Source organism: Theropithecus gelada, chromosome 14 (assembly GCF_003255815.1).
Source record: "Theropithecus gelada isolate Dixy chromosome 14, Tgel_1.0, whole genome shotgun sequence".
Lineage (NCBI taxonomy): Eukaryota > Metazoa > Chordata > Mammalia > Primates > Cercopithecidae > Theropithecus > Theropithecus gelada.
Genome location: NC_037682.1, coordinates 67,567,208 through 67,588,291, shown reverse-complemented (window position 1 = coordinate 67,588,291; position 21,084 = coordinate 67,567,208). Strand labels below are relative to the sequence as shown.

Below are 21,084 nucleotides of genomic sequence, written 5' to 3'. Positions count from 1 at the left end.
GACAGATAAAGAATGCAGGGTGCTGATGCGAAGGAGGCTTCCTTTGAAATATTAATTACTTCCCCCAAAGACTAGGTGTTTTCAAGGGCTTTGTTTGCCCAGCTGAATGCACATGACATGACGGGCTTGGACCTGCCATCCCAGGCTGCCTGGAAAATGCCTCTAAAGATGACTCCAAGCACTGTGGCTGTGTTAATGAGTTTGTGGGGATGATCTTCCTGTGAATGCTGGGAGGGAAGGATTGCAGAAATGTCAGTGCCTCCCTTTCCCTACCTGAAAATTCCTACTCTTCTAAAACTGCCCTGAGATTCCTTGGCAAGGCCCTTGAACTCCCAGAGCACCTGCTCTCCCCAGGTCCTGGTGTGCACTTTTGTTTTCTTTGTTTTGAGGGAGGCTTACTGCCCCACTCAGCTGAACATGGTTAGAGGCCAGTTCACATCTTCGTATTACTCTAGGATGCATCCTCAATGCGTGTTGAACAGAATCGCTGGCAGAGGCCCAGCGGCATGAAACAATGCTTACTATGTAGGCTGAGCACCTGCTATGTGCAAGGTGTGTTCAGTAGGCACTTGTTGTCCACTGGAATATGGACGTGTTGTGCAGGTGATCATGCCTTTCGAAAGAACATGGCTATTCTCCTGATGGGTCCATGCTTTACTCTGACTTGTGCCCTTAGCCTCTTTCTCTCTACTCCTTTTTTTGGGCTATATTTAAGTTGCATCTCGGGTAGAAAAGGGAAGCAGAAAATTCAAGGCAGGGGCAGTTCATGCAGACACAGACTAATGAACATGCTTCAAGCATCTACAGGGGAGCTCGTGGAGCTTGAGATATGGAGTTGGATGGGCCTGGGTTCTAGTCAGGCCCTCACTGGCCGTGACACTTCAGGGAAGACCTTGAACGTCTCTAGGAGACAGGGGGCCTCCAGCCTTATTGGGCTGTGCTGAAGGTGAGAGAATGAGTGCATGTAAGTGCTGCCCACCCCTCTGGCATGGAGAGGAATTAAGGAAGTCATGCAGCCGCCCTGAGCAATTGGCCTCTGAGGTGCTGGCCACAGCACATCCCTGTCACCCTGGGTCCCGGCCCAGGTAAGTTTTATGCTGCAGCTTCATGATGAAATTCCACATCCCATTTTTGAGGAAGCCCCTCTGGATTTCATGGCCTGAAAAACAAGTCTAACATTTTCTCAGACACTGACACCTCTGAGTATGTCTATTACTTCTAGAGTTAGCAGGTTGCTGAAAAGCTTGCTGAAAGTAAAATTACAATGTGAAAAAGAAAGAAATATATCGAAGCCAGGGAAGGTTAGTTGGGCCTGGGTAAATGAAGTCCATGATTCACTCACCAGACTGCCCACCCACAGCTGGCCCAGCTGCACATCCTTGACGCACTCCAGAGCTCTGGCCGCTGCAGGTGAGACAGGGTGGGCAGCTGAGGGTCTCAGTGTGGGCAACCGGGCTTCATCGGCATCACTTCCTGGGAATCAGTAGCAACAAGAATCAAAAGCAGCACAAAATGCAATAGAAGTGGTATTTCATGCCACTTTCATCATGGATGAATTGCTTGAACCCAGGAGGCAGAGGTTGCGGTGAGCCGAGATAGCACCACTACACTCCAGCCTGGGTGACAGAGCAAGACTCTGTCTCAAAAAAAAAGTAAGACAAAGGTGTTTATTCATTGGTTAAGTAACACTGACTTGAGTGCATGCTGAAACGTGCCAACCTCCAAACCAGACACCAGGGATGCACAGATGGGTCAGATGCCACCTCTGCTCTCCTAGGCCCCACAGATGAGCTTGGAAACAAATAACAAAGATCACAGTATAAGTCAGACAAAGAAGGTGGGCATCAGAGGAGGCAGGGATCACCCCCTTGCAAAGGGAGGGGTGTCAGGAAAGGGGATGTTCCAGCTGGATTTTTAAACAGCTTTATTGAGGTATCATTTACATAACATAAAATGCACCCCTTTTAAGTGTATATTTTCATGAGATTTAGTAGAATTATACGTTGGTGCAATCGTCTCTGAAAGACAGTTTTAGCATCCTCCCTTTCACTCACAGGCCTCGGCAACCACTGATCTTTCTGTTTCTACAGTTTGCCTTTTCTAGAATTTTCATATAGTTGGAATCATACAATATGTGTTATATTCTGTTAGCCTTCTTTCATTTAGCATGTTTTTAAGAGTCATCCATATTTGTTCATTTCTTTTTGTTGCTAAGTAGTATTCCATTATATGGATACACTCATTTTGTCTATTCATTAGTTGATGGACATTTAGGCTGTTTCTATCTTTTTGTCAAAAATAAATTGACTATATATGTGAGCCAATGGTATGATGATAAATGTTCAATAACTTTTTCCCACTTTCTGGAAAAAAAAAAAAAAGAAGGGCCTTATTTGTCTTATTTATAGTGTTAGCCAATTTCCTGATATGAATACTGTCACATGGCTGCTTTCAAGCTACCAATAGTTTAACAATCAGTTCATCGAATTCCTGAAAATTTAACAATTATTGCTGTAAGCCAGTGTGAGCCAGCTTTAGCACACTTCTGTATGCAAAGATCTATTTCTGAACACTCTATTCCGTTCATAGATCTATGTGTCTATCCTTATGCGAGTAACACACTGACTGATTACAGTAGCTTTATAAGTTTTGAAATCAGGTAGTGTAAATCCTCACACTTTTTTTCTCCTATTCAAAATTGTTTTGGCAATTCTAGATCTTTTGCATTTCCCTGTAAATTTTAAGATCAGCTTGTCATTTTCTACAAAGAGTCCTGCTGGGATTTTGATATTAGTTGCTTCGAATTTATAGATCAATTTCTAGAGCGTTGCCATCTTAACAATGTTGAATCTTGCAGTTCATGAATATGGTGTATCTATTTATAGTATTTCTTCAGTCTCTCTCAGCGGCATTATGTAGTTTTCAGTGTACAGCCATTGCATTTCTTTTTTTACATTTATTACTGGCTGAGTGCAGTGGCTCACATGTAATCTCAGAACTTTGGGAGGCCGAGGTGGGAGGATTGCTTGAGACCAGGAATTTGTGGCTGCAATGAGCCATGATCACACCCCTGTACTCCAGCCTGGCTGACAGAGTGAGACCTTGTCTCTTTAAATTAAAAAATAAATTTAAAAAAAACCTTATTTCTGTTGTATTCTGATTGATATTATTGTGAATGAAATTCTAAAATTTTATTTTCCCATTGTCTGTTACTAGTATGTAGACATACAATTAATTTTTGTGTATTGATCTAGCATCCAGCAATCTTGCTAAACTCACTCATTTTTTCTAGTAGCCTTTGTTGTTTTGTTTTTGTTTTTGTTGAGATGGAGTCTTGCTCTATGCCCAGGCTGGAGTGCAGTGGCACTATCTCGGATCACTACAACCTCCACCTCCTGGGTTCAAGCGATTCTACTGCCTCAGCCTCCCAAGTAGCTAGGATTACAGGCACCCACCACACCACCTAGCTAATTTTTGTATTTTTAGTAAAGATGGGGTTTCACCATGTTGGCCAGGCTGGTCTCGAACCTGTGACCCCAAGTGATCCACCCACCCTGGCCTTCCAAAGTGCTGGGATTACCCGGCCAATTGCCGAGTATTTTCTAAATGCAAGATTATGTTACATGCAAATAATGACAGTTTTGTGTCTTCTTTTCTAATCTGTATGCCTTTAACTTCTTTTCTTGTTTTATTATACTGACTATGGCTGTCAATACAATATTGAATAGAAGGGTTGAAAGTGGGCATCCTTACTTTGTTCCTGATCTTAGAGGGAAAGCATTTGGTCTTTTACCATTGAGTATTATGTTAGTTGTAGGGTTTTTGTAGATTTCCTCTAGTAAGTTGAGGGAGTTCCCCACTATTTCTAGACTGATGATATTTCTCTTTCTTTCTTTCTTTCTTTCTTTCTTTCTTTCTTTCTTTCTTTCTTTCTTTCTTTCTTTCTTTCTTTCTTTCTTTCTTTCGTTCTTTCTTTCTTTCTTTCTTTCTTTCTTTCTTTCTTTCTTTCTTTCTAGTAAAGATAGGGTTTCATCATGTTGGCAAGGTTGGTCTTGAACTCCTGGCCTCAAGTGATCTGCCTGCCTTGGCCTTCCAACATGCTGGAATTACAAGAGTGAGCCATCACACCCAGCAATATTTCTTTTTATCATGAAAGGGTGTTAGATTTTGTCACATGATTTTTCTAAGAATATTGAAATGATCATATGGTTTCTGTTCGTTATTCTGTTACTATATGATATATTATCCTAATTGAATTGGAATGTTAAACTGACCTTGTACTCCTGGGATAAACTTTACTTGGTCATGGTGTTTAAATCTTTTTATGTTGCTGGATTTGATTTGCTAATATTTTGTTAAGAGTTTTCACATATGTGTTCATGAGGAATATTAGCCTATAGTTTTCTTTTCTTGTGATGTCTTTGACTGGCTTGGTATCAAGGTATCGGGGAAATGCTGTCCTCTTAAAATGAGGTGAGAAGCATTCTCTTTTCCTCTATTTTCTTTTTTTTTTTCTTTCTTTCTTTTTTTTTTTTTTTTTCTCTTTTGAGTCAGAATCTTGCTCTGTCACACAGGCTGGAGTGCAGTGGCACCATCTCTGCTCACTGCAACCTCCACCTCCTGGGCACAAACCATCCTACCACTTCAGCCTCCCAAGTATCTGGGACTACAGGCATGCGCCACCACACCCAGCTAATTTGTATGTATTTTTGTAGAAATGGGATTTCACCATGTTTATCAGGCTGGTCTCAAACTCCTGGGCTCAGGTGATCCACCCACCTCGGCCTACCAAAGTACTAGGATTACAAGCTTGAAACAATATGCCCAGCCTCTTTTTCTCTATTTTCTAAAAGAAGTTGTTAGGATTGGTATTTATTTTTTCCTTAATGTTTGATAGAATTCACCAGTGAAGCCATCAAGCATCGGACTTTCTTTGTGTAAAGATTTTAAGTTACTAAGAGATATGCACATCAAAACCACAATGGGATACCATCTCATGGCAGTCAGAATGGCAGTTATTAAAAAGTCAAAAAATAACAGATGCTGGTGAGGTTGTGGAGAAAAAGGAATGCCCATACACTGTTGGTGGGAAGGTAAATTAGTTCAACCATTGTAGAAGACAATTCCTCAGAGATCTAAAGACAGAAATACCATTCAACCCAGCAATCCCATTACTGGATATATACCCAAATGAATACAAATCATTCTGTTATAAAGACACATACACGTATAAAGACACAGCACTATTCACAATAGCAAAGGCATGGAACCAACCTAAATGCCCATCAATGACAGACTGGATAAAGAAAATGTGGTCCGTATTTCTTTTTTTATGTCCTTTGCAGAGACATGGAAGGAACTGGAGGCCATTATCCTTAGCAAACTAACGTAGGAACAGAAAACCAAATACTGCATATTCTCACTTATAAGTGGAAGCTAAATTATGAGAACATATGAAACCATAGAGCGGTACAACACACACTGGGGCCTGTCAGAAGGTGGAAGGTGGGAAGAGGGAGAGGATCAGGAAAAATAACCAGTGAGTTCTAAGCTTAATACATGGGTGATGAAATAGTCTGTACAACAAACCCCTGTGACAAGTTTACCTATGTAACAAACCTGTACATGTACCCTTGAACTTAAAAGTTAAAAAATAAGTAACAAATAAAAAATATATGTACAGATTTAAAAAAAAGATTTAAAATTATGAATTCAATTTCTGTACCTGATATAGGTTTATTCAGGTTTTCTATTTCTTCTTGAGTCAATTTTTTTTAAAGCAAATAAAGCATTCATTCAGATTTTTCTCTTTTTTACAAAAACGTCCATACATACACAGGGTATGGTGTGTCCTAGGAAAGACACACACTAACACGCACGCCTCACTCACGGACACACTTGCGCACACTCCTCACGCACACACTTTCCTGCTTGGCCCCAGGCCTGGACCTCCAAAAGCCTTAAAGACTTTGCCAGAGCAGCCTCCCCTCCTCTATGTTTGTATCTTCTCTCCCACCCTCTCCCCCTCAGCCTGCTTAGTCCTTTGTGAGGCAGGAGTCAGAGCTGTGGTGGGGGAGGCCCCAGAAACAGAGAAGGCTCACGGATCGGGCAGTGGCCGAGGGGTCCCAGGGATATGCTCTGCTTCTGGGGGAGATGAAGGATTTGGCACTATTGGATCAGGAAGCACAGGACTCCCAGAGCACCTGTCGGCTCCACCAGGGCATCAACAGGAGGTCAATGTAGGGGGGCCTCTGGCCAGGGCAGGGACCAGATAGAGGTCTGCCGGTCTCGACTGTCAGGGAGCTTTGTCTCAGTACCCAGTGGTGTGGGGAAGCTTCCAGAGTCATCTGAGGAAGCAGGTGAGAGGGACTCCCCCTGCACTCAGGGATAAGAGTCCTTTTTTTTTTTTTTTTTAACAATCTCACTGTGTCACCCAGGCTGGAGTGCAGTGGCATGATCTCGGCTTACTGCAACTCTGCCTCTCAGCTTCAAGCAACTCTCCTGACTCAGCCTCCCAAGTACCTGGGATTACAGGCGCCCACGACCATGCCTGGCTAATTTTTGTATTTTTAGTAGAGATGGAGTTTCACCATGTTGGTCAGACTGGTCCCAAACTCCTGACCTCAAGTGATCCTCCCACCTCAGCCTCCCAAAGTGCTTGGATTATAGGCGTGAGCCACCACGCCCAGCCAAGAGTCAATTTTATAATTTGCATCTTTCTAAGAATTTGCCTACTTCATGTGTATTGTCAAACTTATTGACATTGAGTTGTTCCCAGTATTCCCTTATAAAACATTTTAAGGAGTAAATTAGCATGGTTCTCAAGAATTCATAAAATGATGTTATTTTTAGTGCCAGCTTTGTTTAAAACACATTAAGTACTTTTTTCAAAAAAAAAAAAAAAAAAAAGCAGAAACAGGTTTATGTAGTACTTCGCTAGATATACCATACTGTGTCCTTGGCAGTTTTTACAGAGTTTACTCTCAGAACTCTAGGTTACCCCACTGAAGGAGCAGCACTCCCTCCCACCTTTCAGGGTTTATCTCCCTTCAACATTTCCATTTCCAGTCTAGGGAACCATCTTTCTGCAAGGACGGACACAGATCATTGGGGACCCAGCTAACCAAAAGAGCGCAGCCTTCTCTCCTCAATCTCAACTGATAACTCTATGGCTTTGTGGCACAACCACCTCAGCATTCCTAGGACTGATAAACCCTGACAGTGATGGGGAAATGGTTATAGGGAAGTTTTCTTACAACCCTATCACTTCTCATCTATCTCTTATTTTTTTCTACTTGAGGTTTATTTGTAAGTGTACTTGTCTTAACTCTCACACTCCCCTACTCTTATCCTCCACCTCGGCCAACTGTAGGTTTTCTCATTTTGCACCATTTTTCTTCCTACGGTTTCTAATAAATACTGCAATTGAAATTAATTTGTGTAGAATCAAACTGACTCCTAATTTGAGTTTTTGGGGTTTTTTGTTTGTTTGTTTGTTTGTTTTTGGAGACAGAGTCTTGTTCTGTTGCCCAGACTGCAGTGCAGGGGCATGATCTCGGCTCACTGCAACCTCTGCCTCCCAGGTTCAAGCCATTCTCCTGCCTCAGCCTCCTGAGTAGCTGGGATTACAAGCACCCACCACCACACCTGGCTAATTTTTGTATTTTAGTAGAGAGGGGGTTTTACCATGTTGGCCAGGCTGATCTTGAACTCCTGGCCTCAAGATATCCACCGGCCTTGGCCTCCCAGGGTGCTAGGATCATAGGCATGAGCCACCGTGCCCAGCCTAGTTTGAGCAGTTTTCATTTTTAATTGTCCATCCTCATGGTTTTATATACATTGTTCCTGTGGACTTTCTTTGAATGAGACACTGTTTCCCAGATGCACAAGGGCCTCTAAGCTGCAGGTCACCCATAACTAGACTTAGATAGCAGCTATATGCAGAATGAGCCATTTACCTAGTACAGGGGCCCAAACCTTGACACCTATCATTGCCAGATGTTACTAATCTTTCTATGTAAGAGAGAGGGAGCATTCTTTTCTATTAATTATCTACTCAGATTACCTTCAAACTTTTCTTTATATACTTGACCATTTTTTGTCCAAGCATGTGCTTTCTCATTTTATGAAATCATCATCCATGGTATACCTGTACTTACTGGATATTAATGGATGAGAAAAATGATCCTAAATAATTAGAATACTGTCATTCTCTATGCAATACTTTTTTCTCCCTTTCACACAAAAGAAACTGAGAACTGTGCACGAGCATGTACACATACATAGATCTTCAAGCTGCTCTCTTGGCCAGGTCATCTCTGGCCAGGAAAAAGCAATCTTCCACTACATTCTAAAAGGAGACAGAAGCTCTCTACACCACTTGCAGCCCTCTAGGCCCCAGGATGTTCTTTGTTTTTAATCTATAGATCCTGCTTCCGTTAACCACATCCTGACAATAGCTTGGCAACCGACAGCATTCAGCGACTGCCTCCATCAGAGTGCACAAAGGAGACGGCTTCCCTTCTTCAGGAACACTTTACAATAACAAATGTAGACCAGATTTTTGAACAGAGACTTAACATGTTTCCATGGCAACATAAATTACCTACAAAAATCTGTAGGAAAACTAGACCCTTAAGACTTAAAAGCACTGTCTTCTTCCTTCGTAAAGCAGTCGAGGAATGTCAAAAAATTTTTATGAAGAAGATGGGGAAAGAATTTTATTTTCCCAGGATTTAGATACATAATAAATAATAAATACTTAGACACATAATAAATAAATTCCTCTTCCCTTATGAACAGAGAAATGGGATTTTTGTATGGCCATAGTTGTCAGCAATCCATTATTCTAAGTCTCTACTTTTATCAAGAAGTGATTTGTACCGATTAACACATGTAGATGTTCTTCACAGCAGTAAAACTTGTTCCTTATATAATTATATTTCCTTGTTTCTTGTAAATGTCAGTGTTTTTCACATTAGCAATGAAAACACAGGCTCCCCTCTGTTCTTTTACAATACTTTCCAGGGCCAAACCCGCCCACCCCGCTCGCTCCTGTTGCCTCCCTCCCTCCCTCTTCTGGGGCCTGGCCTCATCAGTGACAGGCTGGCTTCGGGCTCTCCGTCTATAATTGCTCTTTCAGTATCTCCCCTTGAATGACTGCAAGCAACTATGCTTAAGTGGAACAAGGTCTTAAAAAGGGAACATCTGTTTATAGTGGGTACTCAGTATTGGAGATTCAATTAATCAGGCATTCATTGAATGCTACTTTGTTCAAGTCTAACTTGAAATGCACTCAGAAATAAGCCTGGAGCTGGAAGCTGCTGCCCAAATTTTGCCCACTCTGGGCACCAGAACGTTGACTGCAGCATTCAGAAGTGTAACAATAGCTGTCACAGATATTTGATTATGTAATTGTTGATCTCTCCCCACCTGACAACAAGGTCTGTGGAGGCAGGGGCTTCATCTGTCTGTACACATTGCATTTCTAGCTCCATGTCTGGAGCACAGAAGAAATGCAGTAATTTTTCTTGAATAAACGACTCTGTAATGAAAGCCAAATACATTTATTATGCACGTGTCTACCATGGGCTTTGTAATTCTGATATGAATGTCCAGGTCCTCTTCAACTAAAGAACTGCTTTACATTCTTTCTCATTTAACCCCTGCATCAATTCTATGAGTAGGCCATGTATAAATCCTTTACAAATGAGTTCACCAATGTTCAGAGCAGGCAAGACCTGGCCCATGGCTTAGAGCTAGGATGGATGTATCTCACTCCAGAGCCAGTTCTCTTTCTAGTAACTTATCATCATCATCTGGCCCAGGTTCCATGCTTCTTCTCACCCTGTTAACCTCTGTCTGCACTTCTGAGAAGCTTGCATGTGCTGTGTGCTCTGAGACATCATTTTCTTCTGTGATGGCCTGTGTTTCTTTTTTCTGCTTATGACCTGGATCCAAGGCAGTCGCATCGTTATCAGCTTTGCTGCACTGGAGGCTTTGCTACCTTCTAAAGAAGGCTGCAGACCATTCACCCTGTTTCTTACAACAGAGCATGACTTCTCTCCATTAAGGTCATGCTGCAGCTCTGCTGGAAACTTGAACTTCTGTGCTCCACTTACACCAGTATTTTCTGCCTTGCTAAGATGACACAAGTGTTTTAAACCCTTTTTGATGAGAAGAGAAAATTTTCTGATTGGGATTTGTATTAGAATTTGTTGCTTGTAATAAATTACTCCAAAACTTAGCCACATAAATGGCAATAAATATTTTTGACCTCATAAAGTTTCTAAGGGTCAGTAATCCAGGATGGCTTAGCTGGATGGTTCGAGCTCAGGGTCTCTCAGGAAATCATGTCAAGGGTGGTTTGGGTCTTCTAGGACTTTTCACTCCCATGACTTTCGGTAGGAAGCCTCAGTTCCTCCTGACACGGGCCTTTCCACAAGGGCTACTTGAATGTCCTTATGACATGGCAGCTTGCTGCCCCAGAGAGAGTAATCCTGGAGAGAGTACAAGGAGGAGGCTGCAAAGCCTTTAATGATCCACTCTCAGAAGTTATGCACCACCACTCCCACCATCTTCTGTTTGTCAGAAGTGAGTCCCCAAGTCCAACCACACTGAAGAGGAAGGAATTAAGCTCTATGTAAGGTAGAAGTATCAAAGAACTTGTGGGCATATTGTAGGAAGTTATATGGATGCCATGAGATGTTGCATAGCAACTTTAGACCCCCTCCCTGGCTGGAGCAGCCACGGGGAGGTGGGAGCTGCATTCCACATCCCTGTCGTAGACATGATGAGACTTACATGGATGCAAAAGGACCGCCTTTACTCTCAGGGATGGCACAGTCTGGAAGGGAAGAAAGTCATCTACACAGGTAGCTTGAGGTAAAATATAGCACATTGCATGCTACAGAGAGGTGCAGGTCACAGAAGGAACAGAGAGACCAGACAGGAGGAGTTGAAGGTTGAATGTTGACTCCTCTGAAAACTGCCTGATCAGCAAGATCCCAAAGTCCTGCTTTGGCAGCTGCTCTGAATGTGACTATATGGCTGTTCAAAGGTTCTGGAGGAGCAGCCCAAAAAAATCTTGCCCACTAAGTCTCCATGAGATGGCTCAAACTGGGCCTGGCTCTGCCATCCCTTAGTAGGGGGTTGAGGGCTGGCCCAGCCTTCTCTCCATAAATTTTCCCAGCACAAATAAGCCATCAAAGAGTCATTTAAACCCAGATCTGAATATATCGATTGAGCCCACTCATCTGCAGTTTACCCACCCACTGGGGGATATCATAGCCCCAGACTCTCCTTCTGCCGCTGCAGGATTGTATATGAGATAGGTCATGTTTCAAGGCTCAAATAACAGGGTCCACCAGAGGCTCTGTTGTGGAGGGGACAGCAGGCCTTTGGTGATGCACTTACAGAGCACCCTGTCCCTGTGACTTCTACACATCACAATACTAGAGAAGCTGTGGCATGAGGAGCATCTCTGGGATGTCAGGAGTAGAAACTCACAGATATGGGACCCTCCCAGTGTGCCCAGGGCCTCACTGTGGTGTACACCCAGGCTGACTGAAGGGAATGGCTTTCTTGTGATTACTTCCAGGAGCCAAAGTGGCCATGAGCTTGAAGGACACCAATACAAGCTTGGGTTACACATCCACCCCCAGGTGTGAGCTTTGGAGTCAGGCATTCCCATGCCACTGAGAAGCAAGTGTCTGCCCCATGTAGGGCAGGGAAGGAAGGGCTCAGGAGGAAGTGACATCAGCTGACAAGAAATAAATCTAACAATAGTTACTAACATTAACTGCCCACTGAATGTCAAGCCCTTAAATCCTGTGAAGAATGTAAAGAAGATACGGAGTGTGGCCCTGTGTGGCAGCCTAGGGTATGGGAAACAGGCAGGGATTGGAGTCCTAGCCCTGCTCGACCCTAACCTACAGCCTGACATAGTATACCCCTTTGCAGCCATGCAAATGAGACTGGACTCAAGAGTAGGATTCTGTCATAAAATTTGTCTTATCTTATCCCTTAAGAGAGACAAAATGGACTCATGAAAGAACGGAAGAATGGCATGAAACTGCCTGGTAACCACAAAGATGGCCAGTAAAGTAAATGGACCAGGAGCTGAGAGACGGGAAATTTTGAGTTGAGTAACCCAGGAGAGGTTCCTGGAAGAGGAGACCCCTGAGCTGAGCCTTAAAGAATAGGTAGAATCGGGGCAGGCTGATAGTAGGAGAGCACCATCAATGGAGAAACAGTGCTGCCTTGCTCAGAAACTTTCAGCATCTTCCCAGGCATAGCACATGCTTCCAAACATGGCATCCAGGCTCTGTTCTGCCTGGCCTCGGCTCCTATCCATCCTGGGCACTTTGCACAGCTTCCAAGACCCCACCCTGCATCCTGAGCAGCCACCCTGATCAGTTCACCTGCTGTCTGAACCTGCCATACAGACTCAGACTAGTGCCTGAATTCCCTTCATCTGCTTCTCTGTTGACATCCTTCAGTACCCCTTTCCCCAGTCCTCACTCGCCTTCAGAGTTAAGCATTCCTTTCCCTCTTGCCCTCTGAACCCTGTCCCATTTGATTCATTCTGTCTTTTCTTAGGATCACACATGGTCAAGTCTAGATACCTGAACTCTAGACACCTCATCCATGGCTTATACATCCCTGTGGGGCACATTCCATGCCCTTGGCTAGTGTGTGGCAGATGCCAAATGAATGGATGAGTGGATAGATGAATGAATGAATGAATGATCAAGAAAAAATGTAGTTGCATAGGAAGGGGAGATCATGTTACAGGGGACCATGAATTTGTCAAGAGGCACTGGGCATGACAGGGCAAGAGTGTGGCCCATATTGCTCTCAGTCTAGCATCTCAGGGCTGGAGGAGCTTAGGTGCCATCTAGCCTGGTCTGTGTCATGTAACTCCTCTACAGCATTGCAGGCAGCAGGCCAGGCCCTGCACAGACACCTCCAGTGAGGGCAGGCCAAGCACACTGCAGCTCTGGCGCATTGCCGAAGTGTAGTGGGAAGGCTGTGGGCTGTGGAGCCTGACTGACCTGAGCTCAGACCCCAGTTCTGCTATTTGCTAGTTGCATTGCCTTATTCTAGCCACTTAATCTCTCTGAGCCTTGGTTACCCTCCTTTATAAAAGGGGCATAATAGTACCTGTTCTCAAAGTTGTTATAAGAACTATAGAGAATATACCAATAAAACAAAATCCTCCAGCTTATAAAAGGCAACTAATGAATGGTAGCTAATTTTCTTTCTATGACATAATATTAGTTGTTGCATGTGACTGGAGGTTTTATGGAGAGTTCAAAGAAAGTTCTTTTTTCTTTCTTTTATTTTTTATTTTTTCATTTTTTATTATTTGGCTCATTTTCACACCTTGACAAAGAAGTTTCTAGGAAATGGAATTTGGGCTTAAACCTAACCATCTGTCATAATTACAGTGAACCTGTTCTGCAACTCATTAAAAAGGTCTCATGTGAAGATGACGTACCAGAGTTGTTCAAGATCAGGGGTTACCAAACTTTCCCACAGGGACATGTCCCACTGATAGTGCTCACAGGTGAGATGCTCCACAGCCCACAGGGGCCACTGCAGGGATGCAGGAGGCTGCAGAGGCTGGTCTGCAAGAGGTGACCCAGAAGCAGTGCTTAGGAATAGGGTACACATATCTCAGTGCTAGTTCTGGAAGTGGGCAGGGGTGTGACAGAGAATCCAAGTTTCTGCTGTCACATGTTCGGGAGCAAGGTTGTTACTGAATTGGTCCTGGGAGGCCCAGGCCCAAATACCAGGAGCCCATCTAACAGGCAAGGCTTCGGCTCTGAAGGTTAGAGGGAAGGAGGGAGAGACTGTAGCCTCTGGCAGGTAATGTTGGCCACAGCCCCAAAGCCCCTAGGCCTGTGTGTAGGGCCAAAATGGTTCAGAAGTCAGGTCAGGAAGGAGGATTGAACCTAAAGAAGGTGGAGAAGTGAGGAGGAGGGATGAGGAAGGGATCCAAGAACAGCCTCGTTACTGGGGTAAGTGGGATGCCGTGAACAGAATCAGGAGGGCCTCAACCTCTTTCCAAAGCCCATTTTCCTCCCAATTTCCACGTCTCAGTGGGGGACTACTGCCCCCCAGCCAGAGTCCTGGCGTCTCCCCAGATGCCCCCTTGACCTCACCTCCCACCGCTCATGAGTTTCCAAGTCCTGCCCATTCTCTCTCTCGACCCAGCACCCTCTTCTCTGTCCCCTGCTTCTGCCAGTCTCCTGCCTGCACAGTCTCCTGCCTGGCCTCTTGCCTCCACTCTTCCCTTCTGTCCGCTGTTCACACTGCTCTCAAAATTCTCTTTCCAAAACTAACCTGGCCACACTCATCCTTGGCTTGAAATCATTTGGCAACTCTTAGTTACAGTGGAGACTGTCCCCTTAACATGGCTGGCAGGGCCTCCATGGCCTGTCTAGCCTCTTATGCCCTTCCCCACTAAATGTGAGCCCAGCCACCCACACTGCCTGCAGGTCCTCACAGGGCCTTTTCCTACTCGCTTGGGTTCCATAGCACCCAGCATCCTGTTAGGCAGACCATAAGCACTCAGTACATATTTTGTGAATAAAGGAATGAATGAATGAATGAATGAGTGAATGAATGAATGCATGAATGGGTGAAAATGAATGATGAGGGAATCCAGGAGGAGAAAATAATTTTTGGCAGTGAAAACAAGATGATTTGGGTCTAGGGACATTGAGTATGAGTTGTTGGTAGGTGTCTTTTTCCATTTTCTGTTGCCTATAACAGAATATCTGAAACTGGGTAATTTATAAGAAATAAAATGTATTCCTTACAGTTCTGGAGGCTGGGAAGTCCAAGGCCAAGGAGACATATCTGGTGAGGACCTTTTTGTTGGTGGGGACTCTGCAGAGTCCTGAGGCAGCACAGGGTGACACATGGCAAGGGGGCCAAGTGTGCCAGCTCAAGTCTCTCTTCCTCTTCTTATAAAAGCCACCAGTCCCACTCCAATGGCAACTCATTAATCAATTACCTATTAATACATTAATCTAGGAATTGGTTAATTAATTCACAAGGGCAGAGCCCTCATTACCCAGTCACCTCTTACAGACCCCACCTTTCAATACTGCCACACTGGGGATGAAGTTTGAACATCAGTTTTAGAGGGGACAAACATTCGAACCATAACAACGGGGCATCTAGGTGGAGGCGCAGGCTGCACTGGAAAGGACAGTCTGAAGCTCAGGGAAGGGTCTCTTAAAAGCCAGTGGTCTCTCTTCACATATGAGCCAGTTCCCCTAGAGAAATACAGAGATCAGGAGGTCAAATAACCAGCAAGCTCAGTATTACCAAATCAGCTTTATCAACTAAGACAGCCTCAGAGCTAGAAGGACATTATAAGGACCTTGTTTGGCCTAATTCTTTCATTTTACAAATGAGAAAACGAATGCTTAGAGCAGGGAAAGGCCTGCCAGCATAAGGCAGTGCTAGCGCGAGAGCCTGCGTGTCTCCATCGCAGTCCAAGCTCTTTCTTCTGCCTCCTGCGGACTCCTTGTTCCTGGTAGTCCTCTCTGAGCCCTGAAGGAGGGAGTCATCAGTGAGGGAGACAGTGGGCCTTGGAAGAACCTAACTCCGCAGATATTCATGCCCTAACTCCTCCTTTCCCACAATGCAGCTTTTTGTGCCCCCAAAGGAGAACAGACCCAATAAAGACCCCAGAAGTCACAGAGCTCATGCATTGACTCTCGTGCACTTAACAAACAAGGTAGACCCTCGTGACCTCCGTCAGGAGCTACATTTTTTAACTCTGTTTTGAACATTGTCAGCCATCTACTCTCCAGCCCTATAACAGATCATAAACAGCTGATTAGAAACCACGAGAGGGATTGCAGAGAACAAGAAAACTAACACACTGACTCAAAAAAGCAGCAGATGAGGATAATTTAGGATAAGGACCAATAGCCATTTACACCAGAGCACACGAAGACGCTCCCACACACACAGACAGCCCAATACAAGTTGTAGTTGTGAACTCCAAATTATGTTCAGTCTGTGTTGCTTACTAAAGATCTGCAAATATTTAGACATTTCACAAGGATGTTCATCTAAAGTAATTAAGATTATTGAAGTTCTGGCACTCCAAGAAGCAAGTCCTCTGCTATTCAAATGGGGGAATTATCCTCAAGGAATCTGGGCAACAAAAGTTCTTCATTATGAAAAAGCGGGGAGCCGGGCGCGGTGGCTCAAGCCTGTAATCCCAGCACTTTGGGAGGCCGAGGCGGGCGGATCACGAGGTCAGGAGATCGAGACCATCCTGGCTAACATGGTGAAACCCCGTCTCTACTAAAAATACGAAAAAAACTAGCCGGGCGTGGTGGCGGGCGCCTGTAGTCCCAGCTACTCAGAGGCTGAGGCAGGAGAATGGCCTGAACCTGGGAGGCGGAGCTTGCAGTGAGCCGAGATCGCGCCACTGCACTCCAGCCTGGGTGACACAGCGCGAGACTCCGTCTCAAAAAAAAAAAAAAAAAGAAAAAGCGGGGAAGGGAACTGGCATTCATTGATTTCACAACTCTTTAACTTTGCACATAGCAAACACTCAATATTTTTTTACTTAATGAATGACTGAATGGGTTGAGTTTCTTCAGTCTCATTTTCAAGATTGGGAAAAAGAGCCCTGAAGATTAGAATTGCCTCCCCATGGTCACACAGTGTGGAGCTGGGAGCCTGATCTCTTTCTCCAAGGCACAACTGCTATTGCCACAACCTGACCTGGGTCAACTTTGCAAGAAGGGAGATTTGCACTCTTCCTTATGAAAGAGTGAGGCTAACCCTCCAGCCACACTTCAGTCAATACTGCAAGCACTGATGGAGAGCTTGCTGTGTTTGCAGCCCTGTTTCAGGAGCTCTGCTTCCAGGCAGATGATGCTTCATATCACATATGCTTTCTTTGACTAACAGGAATGAATTCAGGGCATGGACGGACATCAAGCCTGTGAAACCAATAAAGGCCAAGCCCCAGTACAAGCCCCCAGATGATAAGATGGTTCATGAGACCAGCTACAGTGCTCAGTTCAAAGGAGAAGCCAGCAAGCCAACAGCAGCTGACAATAAGGTCATTGATCGCAGAAGAATACGCAGCCTCTACAGTGAACCCTTCAAGGAACCCCCAAAGGTGAGACAGAACTTGTAGGAACCCATCAGCACAGCCTGGACCATAAGGGTTAACTGCAGCAGAGCATGGGGTGGGCTGCTGTCAAATCTGGCCCAGCCCCTATGGACACCTTTGAAATCCCTGCTTCCTCTAAAGCACAGTGAAGACCAGGGGCATCTTCAACAGGAACCTTTGTTAAACTCAAAGGGAATATTTAAGAGGGACATCACCTAAAATAAAGACAGCTTAAAGGCTGGCAGATTTCCAGGGAATTAGCTTCCGATTTTGAGAAATCCAGATAAACAGTAGCAGAAAACCTCACCTGAGCCCTAAATCCCCTTGTCTTAAAATAGATGTGCTTGGGCCCCGGAAGGGCTGGCCCAGTATTGCAGGCCCCCATGCCCGGCTCCCCTCCCGCTAGACCGTGCCCTGCCTCATCCTTGGCTCCAATCACTGGACCCTTTCTTCCCTCCCTAGTCCCTGAAAAGCACCTGCCGTCTCTCATCTTCTCGGGCTAAGCACCATCCACTATGCCTTCTCAGTCTCTCACAATGCACCTGTAGCATCAGCTATAAGATATGTTCCCAGCAATTTGTTACCAAAATGAATGGTTTGTGAAAGCGGACTCAGGGATTTTCCTAAGGTAACATTCCTCCACCTTACATAGGAGTTTGTGAGCAGAAGAAGCATGTTGGAGATATAGCTGGTGAAGCAGGACTCATACAAGCCATGCAACCTAGCATCTTCTGATGCCAGCCCCCGTGGAATTGTACAAATATCCACTGTCCTCTGTATCATGGCAGAAAATGTCTGAGAACCTAAATAGCTCTGGAACCTAATTAGCCTTTTCTCTGCTTTTGTCTAAAAGTCTTACACTTAAGTGGAGTTTCCTATTTGGTCCAGGACCAGTTTATGGGTAAGGTAACTAACCGACCCAGTTTGCCTGGGATTCTTCCATCTTAGCACTGAAAGTTCTGTGTTCCAGGAAACCTCTCAGTTCCAGGCAAACCAGGACAACTGGTTCCTTTCCTTACAGGTCAGGAGTGACTGAAAGCCACTGCACCTCAGTGAGTGAATGATCCAGCCTGTGAGGCCCATCATCAGCTCTGTCCATCCAGAGATGGGGTGGAACCTGGGGCATGAGATCGGCATTGGACAAAAGAGGACGTAGAGGAGAAAGGAAGGAAAATGAGGGAAACTAAATCTAGAGATGGATGAGGGCGGTGGCCTATTGAAGGGTCACTTTCGGTGACTCCAAAGTTTCCTGAGAAAGAGCAGGCAAGGCCATCTTCTCCAGATGAAGGGGACAGAGTTAGAGGAGGGAGGCTGGGGAGAGTGGAGTGAGCTTAGAACAGCTGCTCTGGGGAAAATGGTAGGGGAGCCAGGCAGAGAAGAGGAGCAGAGGGCTGGCGGCAGAAAGCCTAGCTGAGACTGGAGACCCCCCTGCCCAAAGCATCTCAGCAAGGACACTTCTCCATATGGGTGAGCCAGCCTAGAGACAGAAACAGGAGAAGCTAGTGAGTGCCGCAGTGACCCCCCACCCCAGAACCTCTGCATCTTACATCAACAAAGGTTTATTTCTTATTAAAGTCCATTGTGGGTTGGCTGCCACTCTAACCCTCTTCATCTGGGTCTCGCGTGGCAAAGCAGTCTCTCTCTGCTGCAGAGGAAAAGAGAGCACTGGGCAGCACAGGCTGACTCTCAAATCTTCCGCCTGAAGGTGACCCAAGTCACTGCTCACATTTCATTGACCGAAGCAAAATCCTATGCCTGTGGGCGAGTTGAGCAACGTGATGAGGTGTAACTTCCTGCAGGGAGGGGCTCAAATATTGCCCAACAGTGGTATGGCCCACTGCCTGGGGTGGTCGGGGGAAGGCTGGCAGGACAAGGGCGCCCACGTGGCCAGTGAGTGCTGCCAAAGCAACGGAACAGGGAGTTCAGACGGGAGATGCCGAGTGCCCTGATGTCCCTGGGAACACCTTATACACTGTGCTCCACCTGGGCCAACCTCTGTCATTACCGTTATTCCTTAATTAACCATATCTTCTCTCTAAATTCTCTCCCACTCCCCCCCTTTTTGTGTTTCTGTATTTGCCGTCTGTCTCTCCGTGCAGGTGGAGAAACCTAGTGTTCAGAGTTCCAAACCAAAAAAGACCTCAGCGAGCCATAAGCCCACAAGGAAGGCCAAAGACAAGCAGGCGGTGTCAGGCCAGGCTGCCAAGAAAAAGAGCGTGGAGGGCCCGAGTACCACCAAGCCAGACGACAAGGAGCAAAGCAAAGAGATGAACAATAAACTGGCTGAGGCGAAAGAGTAAATTTCCCTGCACTTTCCTTTTACTCTTCTCTCTCTCTCCCTCCCCCCAACTTTTTTTTAAACCAACAAACCAAAAAAGGCCACAAAATTAATTAGAGGCTTCTCATCTGCCTTGGTCCTGAGTGTTCCAGGAGCTCTTTGGTTTGGCTTCTTTTGATGGAAGAATCCTGCTTCACAGACTGAGTGGCAGGCCTCCTCCTGAGGGCAGCCCCTGGAGCACCAGGAAGCGTTGCCGCTGGCTGTGCCCTCCCCTGGCACTCCGACTGCATGCTGATGGGCAAGGCAGGCAGGTCGGAGAGGCAAAACTAATCTCCCGGCAGTGCTTGGAAGTGTCTGTGGGGTCTCCTCCTCCCAGATCCCCAAGATCTGTGTCACTGGTCGATTTTGAACTTTAGGTACATGTGTTCTTTTCCAGAATTCAGAGAATCGCCACGTGCCACAGAAGCTCAGCCTGGGCTTCAGCAATTGACAAAATTTGAGAAAATGTTAAACAAAAACAACAAAGAAAGAAACAACCTTGGCCTTAACGTCAATAAAAGGGAATTGTGTCTGTTAAGTGGTCTTTTCATAGAATCGTCCATTAGACATGTGTGCCTGTGTTTAGTTTCCTATCAGTGGGCTTTAAATTGTATACCAAGTCATAGATATGCCACTGATAACTAAAACTAGGCCAGGGCTGGTGAAACAGGTTAGGTGCTTTAGGTACATTCTAGCTGTCATAGGAAGATCACAGAAATGAGGAGGCTGTTTTCCTCTGATTCCCCTCAGCCGACCACCTGTCCAATGCTGCTGGTTTCCCAGAGCAACTGGTTGGAGATGTCTGAGGAAGAAAGTTCAAGGTGTAGGGATAGTCTATTTGGAATTTGACTTTCCGTTTCTGAGAGACCCAAGGGGGCGTAGATGTAGTGGCAAGTGTGGCGATGTTTACTCTCCCTTCCTGAACCGCTCTGGTCTGCTCCCCAGAAAGGGCAGCAGTGCCAGGCCTCAGGTCAGGGAGAATGTCTGTGACTTAGCTGCAGACTAGGAGACTGCTCTGCTAACTAATTAGCAAGCAGCTTTGACCTCATTAATATATAAAAGCAGCTCTCAGTATATTCTGTGTCGTGTGTGTGTGTGTGTGTGTGTGTGTGTGTGTGTGTGTGTGTGGCCAAAGCCCCCAGGGGTGGCAAGTGCCACCTTAGCTGTGCTAGAGTTGTGTTGTAGGAATTAGGGAGTTGTTGTGAAAAAAAAAAAAAAAAAAAAAAAAAAAACCCAGTGCTTGTGAGGGAATGCAAAATAGTTACCAGAAAAATAAAATTTGCCAATGTGATGTGTATATTGCTCAGCACACTCTATATCTCCTGTCCTTAAAATTCTCTTGTCCCTGGCATTCTGACATGCTGGGCTGCCGTCCAGTGTCAAGCCCCGGCGCAGTCTTGCTCTTCTTTTATAATGAAAGGGGTGAAGAGTGAGGGTCTCACAGTTCCTTACCTCAAAGTCCCTTTAGGTCATTCTGGTTTGGAGGAAGTGGAGCCTCCGCAAACTCTCTCTTATTCTGACCATTCAGGCAGCAAAGTCTCTGCTTACATCATTTTGGTTGTCACCTTGGGGCTGAGTGAGAAGTCTTTTGCAAATTAATTTGGCATGT

The 21,084-nt window shown here is 45.3% G+C and overlaps 1 protein-coding gene across 1 annotated transcript in view; it reads left to right on the top strand.

Moving 5' to 3' along the window:
- MAP6 (microtubule associated protein 6) overlaps positions 1 to 21,084 on the top strand; it is an 82,337-nt gene that overhangs the window by 43,925 nt on the left and 17,328 nt on the right. Inside the window, exons 2-3 of the mRNA XM_025356490.1 lie at positions 16,951 to 17,164; positions 19,258 to 19,454. Of these exons, the coding sequence (XP_025212275.1) occupies positions 16,951 to 17,164; positions 19,258 to 19,454 (411 nt within the window). The remainder of the gene's footprint in view (positions 1 to 16,950; positions 17,165 to 19,257; positions 19,455 to 21,084) is intronic.